The 17,597-nt window shown below is 42.9% G+C and overlaps 1 protein-coding gene across 1 annotated transcript; it reads right to left on the reverse strand.

The window, feature by feature from the left end:
* Positions 1-3,363: 3,363 nt before the first annotated feature.
* ripply1 (ripply transcriptional repressor 1) lies at positions 3,364-6,607 on the reverse strand. Its single transcript, XM_064937959.1, has 4 exons — positions 6,356-6,607; positions 5,905-5,983; positions 4,719-4,807; positions 3,364-4,356 (listed from the first exon to the last, which is right to left on the reverse strand). The coding sequence occupies exons 1-4, from the start codon at positions 6,445-6,447 to the stop codon at positions 4,149-4,151; spliced, it is 468 nt and encodes a 155-aa protein (XP_064794031.1). The 5' UTR covers positions 6,448-6,607; the 3' UTR covers positions 3,364-4,148.
* Positions 6,608-17,597: the final 10,990 nt, after the last annotated feature.

The following is a 17,597-nucleotide window of genomic DNA, read 5'->3' on the forward strand; positions in this document are numbered from 1 at the left end:
CTGGAAAGCACCGCCGCCTGCTCTAAACCACACCTTACACCAAAATACTTCACCTCCCAGAATTCCCCCTTTCATTTTCCACGCAGTTGTCTTTCTATAGGTGCGTTCAGTTCGATTTAACGTTTACTATGTTGCGGAACAGTTTGTACTGAACGACACGTTTCCCCAAACCGTTGTTGCACATTCTTGAACAAACTTTGAGGTACGTTTGCTCCCGTTTGGTGGGCGTGGCAAGGTGCGGCTTGAAGCAACGAGTGACTTATTTAAAGGACAGTGGCCATGCTGACAGCGTTCCCCAACCCACAACCCTCCCAGTTTTTCAACAGGTCGTTCAGTACAGCACCGTTTCCGTTCAATTGAACGGTCGAAACGTAAAAAAGGAACCCTAGTTATAGGCCCTTTATAGCTCATCTGTAGGCTTCAAAAGAGATGGTGACAAGATGATAATTGTTTAATGAATAATAGATTATTATGGTAAACAAAATCATTTGTCTTGCATGATGCTGAAAATGTTAATAACTGTTATTCAAAAAGTAATTAGTCTACCTTCATTATATATAGTGCATTTGGGAAAGTATTCAGACCCCTTGACTTTTTACACATTTTGTTACATTACAGCGTTATTCTAAAATGTATGAAATACATTTTATGAAAAATCTATTTTGTATTAACCGAAACAGCTAGAATGGCCCACTGGCTTCCAGCGGCTTGTATTTATTTTTAAATCCTGTATGTTACATTTCAAGAACCCTCCCGCACATGCCCCTAAAAGGGATGCCCGGCCATCCTCACACACTGTGGCTCCTACGGCACTAATCTACATTCTTAAAAGTAAAGGTGCAAGTTGGGACCAAATAAAGTTCTTGAGAGCAATGCCAAAGGGCAACCATTTTAGGGTCTCTGAAGAACCATAAATGGGATGGTTCTTTGAAGAACCATACAAAAATCCAAAACCAGAAATGTTTTGGCCCTCCAGGACCGGATTTGAATAGCCCTGCTCTAAGGTTTTAAGCCTTATTTGCATACGTCCCAGGGTGCCTTTTGAGTGAATATTAGAATTACCAGTACCACCCATGACTGTGTTTGCTAGTGACAGAGACATGGTAGTTTTATTCACTCAATTTTATTCCTCTTGTCCTCACCATGTTGGCATTCCAATTGTATTATTTAAAAATATACATATTTTATAAGGCATTCTTTTTTTAGTGGCCTCAAATAAATCATAGTTTACAGGCCACACCGGTCCTGAAAAGCACATTATGCTTTTTGCAAAGTGATGTGTAATTACTACTGGAATCCAGCCTGAGTGGAGAAATCCAACATTTTGAATTTTTAGTCACCTGCAACCTGCATTCAGAATGAGTGCCAGGGCTGGGAAGACTAAGATATGAGAATATCTAAACTGGAACAACTATTTCAGTAACGGGTGCAATAAATCCAGGTAACAGATTGGACTAATTTAGAAAAATGTATGTTATTTATGTTTGAGTAGTATAAGGTCCCAGACCTGCTGTTTTCAACTCTCTAGAGACAGCAGGAGCGGTAGAGATACTCTGAATGATTGGCTATGAAAAGCCAACTGACATTTACTCCTGAGGTGCTGACTTGCTGCACCCTCGACAACTACTGTGATTATTATTATTTGACCATGCTGGTCATTTATGAACATTTGAACATCTTGGCCATGTTCTGTTATAATCTCCACCTGGCACAGCCGGAAGAGGACTGGCCACCCCTCATAGCATGGTTCCTCTCTAGGTTTCTTCCTAGGTTTTGGCCTTTCTAGGGAGTTTTTCCTAGCCACCGTGCTTCTACACCTGCATTGCTTGCTGGTTGGGGTTTTAGGCTGGGTTTCTGTACAGCACTTTGAGATATCAGCTGATGTACGAAGGGCTATATTAATAAATTTTATTTAATTAGTCAATGCACATGTAAAAACATATATATTGAAACAAACTATTTTAAAAATCAACCTGCAACAGAGCATGCTGAGAAATACTGATAATGATGGGCGTGGTTTTGGTTCAACTCTGGTTATTAACACCAACACTTTGATTATTTTACACCACAGAATGTTAATTGAACTCTTTAGTCTTAATTTACCTCCCAAATCAACACTTGGAATGTTACACGGTAAAATCAATACTAGTTAACACTGGCCAATTTGCTGTATGCTGTGAAAGGGACACATCTGCAGGATTACATACAGTGGGGAGAACAAGTATTTGATATACTGCGGATTTTGCAGGTTTTCCCACTTACAAAGCATGTAGAGGTCTGTAATTTTTTATCATAGGTACACTTCAACTGTGAGAGACGGAATCTAAAACAAAAATCCAGAAAATCACATTGTATGATTTTTAAGTAATTAATTATTCAAGAACCTTTAAGAATTCTGAAGAACCATAGATGCCATGTCAAGAACCTCACACTTAAGAGCTGAGGAAGAACCATTTAAGAAGCTTAATTTTCAGTGTAGTGAGCACCTTTTGAGCTCTGCCCAAGCAAGGCATTTGATTGGTTTGACATCTTGCGAGGCGTCACTGGTTTCCACCCCTTTGTAGCTTCTTTCTGCCATATACTTCACCAGGCTCTCCGATTAGGGAAACCTTGTTTTCGACGAGGCTAGGGGTTGTCATGTGACACGTCAGGCCTTAAGTGGTAAAACTGACAACAGCAAATGCGTCCGGTGAACTGTGACCCCAGAGAGCCTAATCTCTGACCACAACCCTGGATGCCCTCTCTCTGTTCCACCAGTTCAACCTTGACCTGAGACCCTGAAGAGTATGTGTCCCAAATGACACCCTATATAGTGTACTACACTCTTAGAAAAAAGGGTTACAAAAAGGTTCTTCAGTTGTCTACATAAGAGAACCCTTTTTGGTTCCAGGTAGAACTATGTTGGGTTCCATGTGGAATCCTCTTTGGAAAGGGTTTTATAAAGGGTTTGTCCTGGAACCAAAAAGGGTTCTGCTATGGGGACAGCTGAAGAGCCCTTTTGGACCCTTTTGTTCTGAGACTGTAGTGAATTTGGACCGTGAGCTTGAGTAGAGCTGCGTCTCAATACTCTTCTACGACTCTTCCCAGTCCCACAGAACTAGCAGATATAGACAGATCAAAGGAGAGGAGAGATAACAGGGGGGAAACGGAGAGTAGAATCCCCTCACAACAACAGCAGCAGACCTGCAGTGATAATGTGTCTGCTCCAAATGGCACACTATTCTATAGTGGACTACTTTTGAATAGAGCTCCATGAGCCCTGGTCAAATGTAGTGCACTATAAAGCGATTGGGGTGCAATTTTGAGCATAAACAATGTTTTTCTCTCTGATCATGTAATCAATAGGAAAATAACAAGGTGAAATAATCTGCTTTTCCCAAAATAGGTTTTTATTTTAACCGCTGTTGTTTAGACAGTGTTGACGGACAATATACAAAAAAAGTTGAAAAATAGGAAATATATAAACATATACTGTATGTATCTATATACAATTGTACATCATAAATTAGATATGTAAATAAAACGCAAATATATACTTTTTTATACATAAACAAGGTACAGCCCCTGAGATAATCTATCCCAATGTGGGATTTAATGTATGTAGTTCTACAATCCCTTGCATACATTCCACTGCCCCAGAGGAAGACTAATATATGGTACTAGAGCAAGACTGCATACATTACTTTTTGCAACTTTCCATTACTATGTATTGCTACAGAAATTCATGTAACTCTTTGCTTGACAGAGCCTATGCCAACATAGTGGCAGTTGAAAGAGGCTCCACAATTCACATTTAACGTAGGCTTCTTTGCTTTCATCGAGGTAAGATAAACAATCTAGAATACTTAAGACATTACAATCCCTTCTCTGTGCCCGGCATGCTGTGTACTACTGAATATGTGACATAAATGGTTTGTTGGATCGTTCTGTGCTCCTGTAGGACAAGTCTATGACCCTGACTGACAGTGGTTATTCCATTCATAGAATAAGAATGGATTCTGACTGTGAAGACAGCTCCAGTTATATAGGTTCTTCCTGGTGTCTCGCCAGAGGTGTCTCCTTCCAGACATCATTTTCTGTGGTACCACAAAGAGATATTATGGAATACCACCATGTTCCATCTGTTCCAATTGGAAACCCTCTAGACTTCAGTTGTAGCTGGTGTAGTGGGACTGACGCTTGAGGTACTCCTTTTCCTCGCTGTACATTTCTTCTTCCCACTCCTCGTCCTCCTCGTCATCCTCGCTGTCTGACTCCTCGTAGAAGCTGATGGTGGCCTGGACAGGGAAGTTCCTCAGGAGAGCCTCTCCGTCGCTGTACAGGTAGTCAAACGACTTGGACTTGGGCCAGAAAAGTCTGCGGTGGTGGGAAGAATAAAGAAACGTTAACAAAACGGATACCTTTCACATTAGTCTAAGAATTAAAACACACACAAGTAGACAGAAGTGGTAGAAGGAATAAAGAAATGTTAACACACCGAACCCTTGGAATAGCTTCAGACTGAAAACAGACACGTACTAAAGGCCAAATCCTAACTTGAGATCCGCAAAGGCAATTCTTGACTTTCAAGTAAATCATGCTGTGGTGAGAATGAGATATTAATAACGTATATATCTCAAATTATAATTTGGCCCTAAATGATACAGATATATTATCTGTATCGACACATTAAAACTAAAATGGAGCAGGAGTGTAGCCTATTGGGACTTGGTACTGACCTGACAGGGTGCTGGAAGGACTGGGACTTCCCATTGAATGGGAAGAGACCTGGAGCTGCAGGGGTGGAGTCTGTAGTTCTGGAGTAAGGCTGTAAATACACACACAGAGAGAGAGAGAATTAGGCGTTAATCTACCACACTGTCCTGTCAAAACACAAATCCACAAACACCAAATGCCCTGCTATCATAACCACCACCTAGACCTCCTCCTGTCCTGCATTAGTTCACCATACTGCCAGACAGAAACACAAATCCACAAACACCTATCTTGACCTGACATCCTGTCCTAGCAAAACCCAACACCATCGCCAACCATACCACAAAAGTTACTGCCAGCTAGAGTTGGGTGCCAAACTAGGGAAGTCACAAGAAGTGTTTGCTGTGTGTGAAGTACCTGAACTTTTCTCTCCCTCTCGCTCTATAATGACAACCCTCCCTGAGGTGTCCAGTTTAGTGTTTTTCTGGAAAACAGCAGGAAAGTGCTAAGCTAGTAGGATATCTGGAGGGTATCCTCTACTCTCTGGCTGTCGCCTTTGGTGTTGGTGTGAGGTGTGGGGCCAGCTCAGCTCAGGATAGAGCCAGGTTGCATCCCAAGTGGCATCCTATTTCAGATATAGTGAACTACTTTCTGACCAGAGCCCTATGGGCCCTGGTCAAAAGAAATGCACGAAATAGGGAATAGGGTGCCATTTGGGACGCATCCAGTCAGTAGGGCCATATGGTGCTGCGGGTCAGTCTGACAGGGTGCAACAGACATGCCTTCTCACCCTCTGAGCCTCAGTTGATTGGCTCAGTGACAGGAAAACAGCTAAGCACTCACACCTTCTGCTCTGCAACAGTGCTGCTAATGGTAATACTGCCCTCCCTCTTTCCCTCCATTCCTCTACAGGACTGTCTGACTGTCTCCTGCCTGGCCCTGGACATTGCCTTAAATGCTATCCTGCAGCTCCTCTCTCGCTTCAATCAACATTATACACAAATACACAGGCACTATCTTACATTCTATGTGAAATGAAATGCCAGACTTTCACTGCTTTTCTCGACTTTCATATTTTCCTGTTTATAAAACTGGTGACCTACATTTGAGGTGGGCTAAGTCACCCATATTGAACAAACCTACTAAAGAACTGCAACACAACAGAAAAGACCAGACAAGAGCTTATTATTACAGCTAAGATAAACTTACACATGACTGTCTGCTTCTCTGGCATTCCCTTTGCATATCCTTCTTGGTTGTGAGCCAAGGTCTCCATAGTGAATCATATCTGCAGAGAGAAAGACCGTGCAGGATGGTTGTAGTGTCAATCAAACAGAGATCATTAACATACTAAGGGATGTGGAAGGAAAACGTGCTCTGAATAATTACATGTGCATGCTGGTATGAATTCGCCCTACTGTACAAGCTTAAGTTAGATAATATTATTGCCTCCACATAAAAAATAATAGTATTCAATGTAAAATCATTTTCCTTTTGGAAAATGACTGAAAAGGCTATTGGGTGGTGCCATAATAAAGCACATTTTACGCGTCAATATAGGTCTACACTTATTAAATAAAGACATTATTACATGATATCACCATCAAAAGTGATATATATTATTCCTGGAATATTCTGTGATCTTATTTGGAGCGCTTACCTGTCATTTGTCTGCGGACGAGTGTCCATCCCTACCGGGCGCGGAGCAACAACGAAGGGCGTCTGTTTGACGATCAGACATGCGGTACTCATTTCTGTAGCTGGTATCCCTTCAATACTATACTGAATAACGATATTCCCTTTGCGGTAAACGCGGCGATATCTGCTCTGCTATGGCTTAAATAGGCGGCGAGCCTCTATTGGTGCGCTTCTGTCCCGTGGAACGGCTACACTGAGAATAAGTATAGATGGATGTCCAACTGGCCACTACGCCCGCGGTTTATAAAGACCTCTAGATCTGGAGGGGGTGTGGGAGGAGTTGACCTGCCAAATGACCATTGGTAGGGGGGTGAGATCAACCTAAGTGGGGGCGAGCCTGTCTGGCAAATGATTGGGGGTCAGGGCAATTTGTTGTGAAGAGTTCTCCAGTTGTCCAAACAGTGGCCCGCAGCGAGAGGGTGAGAAATCTGTTACGGCAGGGTTATTGGAAAAACACAGAGGAGGAAAGAGAGACACCATCTGTGAGAAAAACAGCGGGGGACAAATAAGGGGGAGTCATCCTATTGTTTACCAATTAAAGAAGAACAGAGTTTGAGCAACCATCGAAGAAGGATAGGCCCGCCAAGCAGAGACAATTCTAACACCAATGGACAGAGCATGTCTGAATTCCCAATGCACTCATATAACACATTCTTATGTAGTCTTAGTTTTGGTATTATTACTTTTAACCTGAAACTATATTTAGTCTATTATAGCTAAATCCCTGTAGCCTAAATCATATAGGCAGAGGTCGTCAACCATGTTTAATTTACAAACTAATCTGTTATCAGGATAATCTACAGTTTATAATTATCAAACACTTGTCTTGAAGGACATCAACAACACCACACAGTTTCAACTGTGACATGGACTCTGATATGACAGAGCCTGTACTTTATTTATATACAGTACCACTCAAACGTTTGGACACCTATCCATTCCAGGGTTTTTCTTTATTTGGACTATTTTCTACGTTGTAGAATAATAGTGAAGACATCAAAACTATGAAATAACACATATGGAATCATGTAGTCACCAAAAAAAGTGTTAAACAAATCAAAATATATGTTATATTTGAGATTCTTCAAAGCAGCCCCCCTTTGCCTTGATGACAGCTTTGCACACTCTTGACATTCTCTCAACCAGCTTCATGGGGTAGTCACCTGGAATGCATTAACAGGTGCGCCTTGTTAAAAGTACATTTGTGGAATTGCTTTCCTTCTTAATGCATTTGAGCCAATCAGTTGTGTTATGACAAGGTTGGGATGGTTTACAGAAGATGGTCTTTTACCAAATAGGGCTAAGTCCATATTATGACAAGAACAGCTCAAATAAGAAAAAAGAGAGACGACAGTCCATCATTACAATAAGACATGATGTTCAGCCAATCAGGAATATTGAACGTTTCTTCAAATGCAGTCGCAAAAACCATCAAGCGCTATGATGAAACTAGCTCTCACGAGGACTGCCACAGGAAACGAATACCCAGAGTTACCTCTTACCTCTGTTCATTAGAGTTAACTGCACCTCAGATTGCAGCCGAAATAAATGCTTCACAGAATTCAAAGAACAGACACATCAACTGTTCAGAGGAGACTGCGTGAATCAAGCCTTCATGGTCCAATTGCTGCAAAGAAACCACTACTAAAGGACATCAAGACTTGCTTGGGCCAAGAAACATGAGCAATGGACATTAGACCGGTGGAAATCTGTCCTTTGGTCTGATGAGTCCAAATTTGAGATTTTTGGTTCCAACCGCTGTGTCTTTGTGACATGCAGATGTTCTCCGCATGTGTGGTTCCCACCATGAAGCATGGAGGAGGAAATGTGAGGGTGTGGGGGTGCTTTGCTGGTGACACTGTCAGTGATTTATTTAGAATCCAAGGCACACTTAACCAGCATGGCTACCAAAGCATTCTGCAGAGATACGCCATCCCTTCTGGTTTGCGCTTAGTGAGACTATCATTTGTTTTTCAACAAGACAATGACCCAAAACACACCTCCAGGATGTGTAAGGGCTGTTTGACCAAGAAGGAGAGTGATGGAGTGCTGCATCAGATGACTTGGCCTCCACAATCACCCGACCTCAACCCAATTGAGAGGGTTTGGGATGAGTTGGACCACAGAATGAAGGAAAAGCAGCCAACAAGTGCTCAGCATATGTGGGAACTCCTTCAAGACTGTTGGAAAATAATTCCAGGTGAAGCTGGTTGAGAGAATGCCAAGAGTGTGCAATGCATCAAGGCAAAGGGTGGCTACTTCAAAGAATCAAAAATAAAAAATATATTTTGATTTGTTTAACAATTTTTTGAGAATGCGCCGGAGATGGCTGCCGTTGTACGGTCTCCTTACCAATTGTGCTACTGTGTGTGTTTTTTCATGTTATTTTGTACATAATGTTTCTGCCACTGTCTTATCTTATGACCGAAAAGAGCTTCTGGGTATCAGGACAGCGATTACTCACCTCGTACTGGACAAAGATTTTTTTCTTTAACGAGATGGACGCAAAGGATTTACTTCAGACACCTGACAAGGTCCAAATCCCCGTCATTCACATGAAGAAGAGATGGAGATATCGGAATGTAGGTCAGATTGCCTTGTAAGGATACGACGCAGAGTGAGTAATCCCCCTCTACCATCAGTCCTATTAGCCAACGTGCAATCATTGGATAACAAAATGGATGAGCTCCGAACATGACTATCCTACCAACGGAACATAAAAAACTGTAATATCTTATGTTTCACCGAATCGTGGCTGAACAACGACATGGATAACATACAGTTGCCTGTGTTCTCGTTCCATCGGTAAGATAGAACAGCTGCCTCCAGTAAGACAAGGGGTCTGTGTCTATTTGTCAACAGCTAGCTAACTATTACCGGCTACAAAGGGAAGCACACCCGGGAGCTGTCCAGTGACACGAGCCTACCAGACGAACTAAATAACATCTATGCTCGCTTCGAGGCAAGCAACACTGAAGCATACATGAGAGCATCAGCTGTTCCGGATGATGTGATCACGTTCTATGTAGCCGATGTGAGTAAGACCTTTAAACAGGTCAACATTCACAAGGCCGCAGGGCCAGACAGATTACCAGGACATGTACTCCGAGCATGCGCTGACCAACTGGCAAGTGTCTTCACTGACATTTTCAACCTGTCCTTGACCGAATCTTAAATACCAACATGTTTCAAGCAGACCACTATAGCGCCTGTGCCCAAGGACACCAAGGTAAACTGCCTAAATGATTACCGACCCGAAGCACTCACGTCTGTAGCCATGAAGTGCTTTGAAATGCTGGTCATGGCTCACATCAACACCATTATCCCAGAAACCCTAGACTCACTCCAATTTACATACCGCCCAAACAGATCAACAGATGATGCAATCTGTATTGCACTCCACACTGCCCTTTCCCACCTAGACAAAAGGAACACCTACGTGAGAATGCTATTCATTGACTACAGCTCAGCGTTCAACACCATAGTGCCCTCGAAGCTCATCACTGAGCTAAGGACCCTGGGACTTAACACCCCCCTCTGCAACTGGATCCTGGACTTCCTGACAGGCCGCCCCCAGGTGGTAAGGGTAGGTAACAACACATCTGCTACGCTGATTCTCAACACCCTAAGGGGTCCGTGCTCAGTCCCCTCCTGTACAAGCACGACTCCAACACCATCAATAAGTTTGCTGACGACACAACAGTGGTTGGCCTGATCACGGACAACGATGAGACAGCCTATAGGGAGGAGGTCAGAGACCTAGCAGTGTGGTGCCAGGGTAACAACCACTCTCTCAATGCGATCAAGACAAAGGAGATAATTGTAAACTACAGAAAAAGGAGGATGAGCGCCCCCCCATTCTCATCAACTGGTCTTTCGTGGATTAGGTTGCGAGCTTCAAGATCCTTGGTGTCCACATCACCAACAAACTATCATGGTCCAAACACACCAAGACAGTCGTGAAGAGGGCACGACAATGCCTATTCTCCTTCAGGAGGCTAAAAGGATCTGTCATGGATTCTCAAAAAGTTCTACAGCTGCACCTTCGAGAGCATCATGACTGGTTTCATCACCGCCTGGTATGGCAACTGCTCGACCTCCAACCGCAAGGCACTACCGAGGGTAATCGTACGGCCCAGTACATCACTGGGGCCAAGCTTCCTGCCATCCAGGACCTCTATACCAGGCGGTGTCAGAGGAAGGCCCAAAAAATTGCCAAAGACTCCAGCCACCCTAGTTATAGACTGTTATCTGTGCTACCGCACGGCAAGCGGTACCGGAGCGCCAAGTCTAGGTCCAAAAGGCTTCTTAACAGCTTCTAACCCCAAGCCATAAGAATCCTGAAGAGCTAATCAAATGGCTTCCCGGACTATTTGCATTGTCCCCCCCTTAACCCCTATTTTCACGCTGCTGCTACTCTCTGTTTATTATCCATGCATAGTAACTTTACCTCTACCTACATAAACATATTACCTCAGTAATCTCGACAAACTGGTTCCTGATTTTATTAATTCATTTTTACTTCAGTTTATTTTAGTAAATATTTTCACACCTTTTTTCTTAAAACTGCATTGTTGGTTAGGTAAGTGTTTCACTGTAAGGTCTACAGTGTTGTATTCAGTGCATGTGACAAATAACATTTGATTAGATTTTTATTTACATTATTCCATATGTGTTATTTCACAGTTTTGATGTATTCACTATTATTCTACAATGTAGAAAATATTTAAAATAAAGAAAAACCATTGAATGAGTAGGTGTCCACACTTTTGAAATATATATAATATATGTATATATATAGTTGAAATTGGGAAGTTTACATACACTTAGGTTGGAGTCATTAAAACTCGATTTTCAACCACTCCACACATTTCTTGTCAACAAACTATAGTTTTGGCAAGTCGGTTAGGACATCTACTTTGTGCATGACACAAGTCATTTTTCCAACAATTGTTTACAGACAGATTATTTCACTTATAATTCACTGTATCACAATTCCAGTGGGTCAGAAGTTTACAGAGACTAAGTTGACTGTGCCTTTAAACAGCTTGGAAAATTCCAGAAAATTATGTCATGGCTTTAGAAGCTTCTGATAATTTACATAATTTGAGTCAATTGGAGGTGTACCTGTGGATGTATTTCAAAGGCCTATTTTCAAACTGTGTCTCTTTGCTTGACGCCATGGGAAAATCAAAAGAAATCAGCCAAGACCTTAGAAAAAAAATGATAGATAGTCTGGTTCAACCTTAGGAGCAATTTCCAAATGGCTGAAGGTACCACGTTCATCTGTACAAACAATAACACGCAAGTATAAACACCATGGGACCACGCAGCCGTCATACCGCTCAGGCAGGAGACGCGTTTTGTCTCCTAGAGATGAACACACTTTTGTGCGAAAAGTGCAAATCAATCCCAGAACAACAGCAAAGGACCTTGTGAAGATGCTGGAGGAAACAGGTACAAAAGTATCTATATCCATAGTAAACGAGTCCTATATCAACATAACCTGAAAGGCCGCTCAGCAATAAAGAAGCCACTGCTCCAAAACCGCCATAAAAAAGACAGACTACGGTTTGCAACTGCACATGGGGACAAAGATTGTACTTTTTGGAGAAATGTCCTCTGGTCTGATGAAACAAAAATAGAACTGTTTGGCCATAATGACCGTCGTTATGTTTGGAGGAAAAAGGGGAGGCTTGCAAGCCGAAGAACACCATCCCAACAGTTAAGCACGGGGGTGGCAGCATCATGTCGTGGGGGTGCTTTGCTGGAGGAGCGACTAGTGCACTTCACAAAATAGATGGCATCATGGAGGAGGAAAATTATGTGGATATATTGAAGCAACATCTCAAGACATCAGTCAGAAAGTTGAAGCTTGGTCGCAAATGGCTCTTCCAAATGGACAATGTCCCCAAGCGTACTTCCAGTGTTGTGGCAAAATGGCTTAAGGACATCAAAGGCAAAATGACTTAAAATGTAAATGTAAGGTATTGGAGTGGCCATCACAAAGCCCTGACCTCCATCCTATAGAAAGTTTGTGGGCAGAACTGAAAAAGCGTGTGTTAGCAAGGAGGCAAACAAACCTGACTCAGTTACACCAGCTCTGTCAGGAGGAATGAGACAAAATTTACCCAACTTATTGTGGGAAGCTTGTGGAAGGCTACCCAAACCATTTGACCCAAGTGAAACAATGTATAAGAAATGCTACCAAATACTAATTTGAGTGTATGTAAACTTCCGACCCACTGGGAATGTGATGAAAGAAATGAAAGCTGAAAGAAATAATTATCTCTACTATTATTCTGGCATTTCACATTCTAAAAATAACGTGGTGATCCTAGCTGACCTAAAATAAGGAATATGTATTACGATTAAATGTCAGGAATTGTGAAAATTTAAGTTAAAATGTAATTTGGCTAAGGTGTATATATATATATATATATATATATATATATATATATATATATATATATATATATATACATATATTAGGGCTTTGTCGTTATCAAACATTTTCCCTGTAAATGTCAAAGTAGTCACTAGCCCTATTCAAAGCCAATAGTGTTATCCAGAGCGCACGTGTCATAGCCTATCCAGGTGTGAGAATCCTCACCACCGTGTTCTAATGGTCCTAATGGTTCTAATAGCCGCGTTACGGCTTCCTCTGGAAAAGCAAACCTGGAGCCCAGCAGCTCACGCCGAGACAGCAAACTGGCGCAAACGGAACAAATGGACAGGGACATGCGGACTTATACCATTACTCAGAAAACTCGAACGCGCTATCAGCGTAACCAGTCGATAATTATCAGGAGGACACTATCTATTCAACTTGCAGCATGCACCAACATCGTTGGACTGATTGCGTTAATTACATTACAATGATTACATACGAATTCACGTTAAAAACGCAGAAAACAGTGACATGATTGCACTTCAGGCAATGCTTGAGAAATGAAAGGCTAATTCTGTCCAAAATCTAGGATTTAAACATGAATGAATGAATGTTTTTTTTCTCACATTGGGACCTCCCTACCCTAAACCCTCACCCTAATCCTAATCCTAACCATAATCATAACTATTTCCTAACCTAAACCCTTACCTTAACCATTTTACATTTCAACTTCAATGGGACATCCCAAGGAACCCGGATAGCAAGGACCTAACATCTAGGGGAGAAACTAAATTAAACTTCAATAGACATTTCAGAAAATAATAATTGCATGCTTATCATGGTAACACATTTGCCCATGGTTTACAAACACGTTGTGACAAGATATGATTAGTAATATCCATTACAAGGAAAGAGATTGTCTTTTCTCACTGACAACAGTCAGCAGATGAATACAAGAGCAAAGAAAAAGACTCATCCAACAGGCTCCAAAGGGCCACACAAAAGTATTCTGGATCATTTATTTGATCTTTCTATTCTATTCTATGACGATGCTCAGAGGATGACTAAGGTCTTGGAATAGAGAGCTGTCAAAACAAAACCAACAGTCATACGGAAGTATTCCAGATCATTTATTGTCTCTTTCTATTCTAAGAAGATTATAATGTGTTCTAGAAGGCTGGAAGGTCATCACCAGAACAGGCTATGGTCAAGTCACCTGACTTCAACAAATAGTACTAGCATTTAGACAAAAGCTGTCCGGATATCTGATCTCTAAAATAGAGCCTTTACAACAACAACAAGGAATGGCACAGCTTGTTTACCTTGCTCATCTGTGTGTGTGTGTGTGTGTGTGTGTGTGTGTGTGTGTGTGTGTGTGTGTGTGTGTGTGTGTGTGTGTGTGTGTGTGTGTGTGTGTGTGTGTGTCCCACTGTTTTCACATTTGCTGATAGATAGTAGAGGCACAGAGAACCCCCCTCCCTTCTCCTCCCCAAAAGCCTCTCTCTCCCCCATGGTGTGGAATGCCAGTAATTGGCGACCAACTGCTCTTTTGTCTTATGTACATATGTTCCTTTCACAAGGTCAATATGACCCTTATCTAGGCAAAACTTAAAATAATTGTGGTGGTGGTGATAACATTTTGAGCTAAACAAAGCTTAGGATACTTACATAATCCTCTCAGTCCCTTTTGGGGACTTTGGGGCGGGCAGGCTAAATAAAAACACGTCAGATTGCTGTGAAGTTGGCCTTGTAGGCCTGTAGCCATGGCTAGAATGAGTTCAGGGATGTCTTGGTGTCTGGGTTGGCTTGGCATGGAGAGAAAGTGGGTAGTTTGAGCTCTATGCCTTCAGATATAGTGAGAGTAATGTGGAAAGTGTGCTCACCAACACTGATCTGCTTTTATGGAGCGGTCTAATATGGTAGTTAGTTACATAGGCAGATTGTAAGTAATTACTTTACATGTACAGCCCAGGTCAATCCTATTTGAATTCATTAAATTCAGGGCATGAATTGAAATTTGATTGAAACTCAATAAATTATTTAAAAAGACCATATGAAATAAAATTCCATTAATGTTTTGAATAGTCCACACTGAAAATAACTGTCAATTTTCAATCTCCTGATTTGTCTGAATTGACCTGAAACCTGGTGTATGTGTGTAACCACAGTGTGTCCCTGCCTCTAGCCCTCCTGACCGCGCCTCACCCCTCTGGTATCATTACGGGAGATGTTGGGGTCTCAGGTCAGCCCTCGCTTCCCTCCACTTACAGCTCCACAGGCACACTCCAGGGCCCAATTCCCTCCTCTCCTCTCCAGGGCCCAGTACCCCCCTCCCCTCCTCTCTCTCCTAGCATCCTGTGCTAGCTGTGCTAGCAGTGCTGGCTGTGCCACTAGAGATTCTGGGTTCGAGTCCAGGCTACTATGTCACAGCCGGCTGCAACCGGGAGACCCATGAGGTGGCGCACAATTGGCCCAGCGTCGTCCGGGTTAGGGGAGGGTTTTGGCCGGCAGGGACGTCCTTGTCCCATTGCGCACTAGCGACTCCTGTGGCGGGCCAGGCGCAGTGCACGCTGACAAGGTAGCCAGGTGTACAGTGTTTCCTCCGACACATTGGTGTGGCTGGCTTCCAGGTTAAGTGGGAATTGTGTCAAGAAGCAGTGCGGCTTGGTTGGGTTGTGTTTCGGGAAAGATGCGCGGCTCTCGACCTTCGCCTCCCGAGTCCGTACAGGAGTTGCAGCGATGAGACAAGACTGTAACTTCAAATTGGATGCCACGATATTGGGGGGGAAAGGGGTAAAAAAAAAAGAGACAGTCCTGTTTTGTACAGCATTTACATAGGGGTAAAGTGACAAGGCAACAGGATAGGTGATAGACTGAGCTGTAGCAGCAGTGTATGTGGAGCAGTAGCAGCAGCAGCGTATGTGGTGAGTGTGAAAGTGTGTGTGTGTGTGTGTGTGTGTGTGTGTGTGTGTGTGTGTGTGTGTGTGTGTGTGTGTGTGTGTGTGTGTGTGTGTGTGTGTGTGTGTGTGTGTGTGTGTGTGTGTGTGTGTGTGCATATTATGTACAGTACCAGACAAAAGTTTGGACACATCTTCTCATTCAAGGGTTTTTCTTTATTTGTACTATTTTCTACATTGTAGAATAATAGTGAAAACATCAAAACTATGAAATAACACATATGGAATCATGTAGTAACCAAAAAAGTGTTAAGTTCTTCAAAGTAGCCACCCTTTGCCTTGATGACAGCTTTGCACACTCTTGGCATTCTCTCAACCAGCTTCACCTGGAATGCTTTTCCAACAGTATTGAAGGAGTTCCCACATAGGCTGAGCACATGTTGGCTGCTTTTCCTTCATTCTCCAATCCAATCCAACTCATCCCAAACCCTCTCAATCGGGTTGAGGTTAGATGATAGTGGAGGCCAGCTCATCTGATGCAGCACTCCATCACTCTCCTTCTTGGTCAAATAGCCCTTACACAGCCTGGAGGTGTGTTTTAGGTCATTGTCCTGTTGAAAATGAAATGATAGTGGGACTAAGCGCAAACCAGAAGGGATGATGTATCGCTGCAGAATGCTTGTGTAGCCATGCTGGTTAAGTGTGCCTTAAATTCTAAATAAATCACTGGCAGTGTCACCAGCAAAGCACCCCCACATAATCACACCTCCTCCATGCTTCACGGTGGGAATCACACATGCGGAGATCATCCGTTCACCTACTCTGCATCTCACAAAGACACAGCGGTTGGAACCTGTCATGCCCTGACCTTAGAGAGACTTTTGATTCTCTATTTTGGTTAGGTCAGGGTGTGACTAGGGTGGGTACTCTAGTTTGTAAATATCTATGTTGGCCTGGTATTGTTCCCAATCAGAGGCAGCTGTTTATCGTTGTCTCTGATTGGGGATCATATTTCGGCAGCCTTTTCCCACCTGTTGTTTGTATTTGTTTTAGTTTGCTGGTTCACATTAATAAATATGATGAACGCTTTCCACGCTGCACCTTACAATCCTTCAAACAACGAACGTGACAGAAGATCATACCAACAACGGACCAAGCAGCGTGCCCAGGAGGAGCGGACATCCTGGATGTGGGAGGATATATGCCACAGTGTCTCCTGAACCCTCCTGTCTCAGCCTCCAGTATTTATGCTGCAGTAGTTAGGGGGCTAGGGTCAGTTTGTTATATCTGGAGTACTTCTCCTGTCTTATCCGGTGTCCTGTATGAATTTAAGTATGCTCTCTCTAATTCTCTCTTTCTCTCTTTTTTCTTTCTCTCTCTCTCTCGGAGGACCTGAGCCCTAGGACCAGGCCTCAGGACTACCTGGCATGATGACTCCTTGCTGTCCCCAGTCCACCTGGCCGTGCTGCTGCTCCAGTTTCAACTGTTCTGCCTGCGGCTATGGAATCCTGACCTGTTCAGTTTTGTCACGCAACACAGTGCCACAGATGTCTCAAGATGAGGGAGCATGCAATAGGCATGCTGACTGCAGGAATATCCCCCCGAGCTGTTGCCAAATAATTGAGTGTTCATTTTTTTTACCATAAACCACTTCCAAAATTATTTTAGAGAATTTGGCAGTACGTCCAACCAGCCTCACAACCACAGACCACATGTCACCACCCCAGCCTAGGACCTACACATCTGAGACAAGCCACCTGGACAGCTGATGAAACTGAGGAGAATTTCTGTCTGTAATAAAGCCCTTTTGTGGGGAAGAATTATTCTGATTGGCTGGGCCTGGTTCCCCAGTGGGTGGGCCTGGTTCCCAAGTGGGTGGACCAGTCATGTGAAATCCATAGATTAGGCCATCATTT

The sequence above is a fragment of the Oncorhynchus masou genome, chromosome 26 (genome assembly GCF_036934945.1).
Source record: "Oncorhynchus masou masou isolate Uvic2021 chromosome 26, UVic_Omas_1.1, whole genome shotgun sequence".
Taxonomy (NCBI): Eukaryota; Metazoa; Chordata; class Actinopteri; order Salmoniformes; family Salmonidae; genus Oncorhynchus; species Oncorhynchus masou.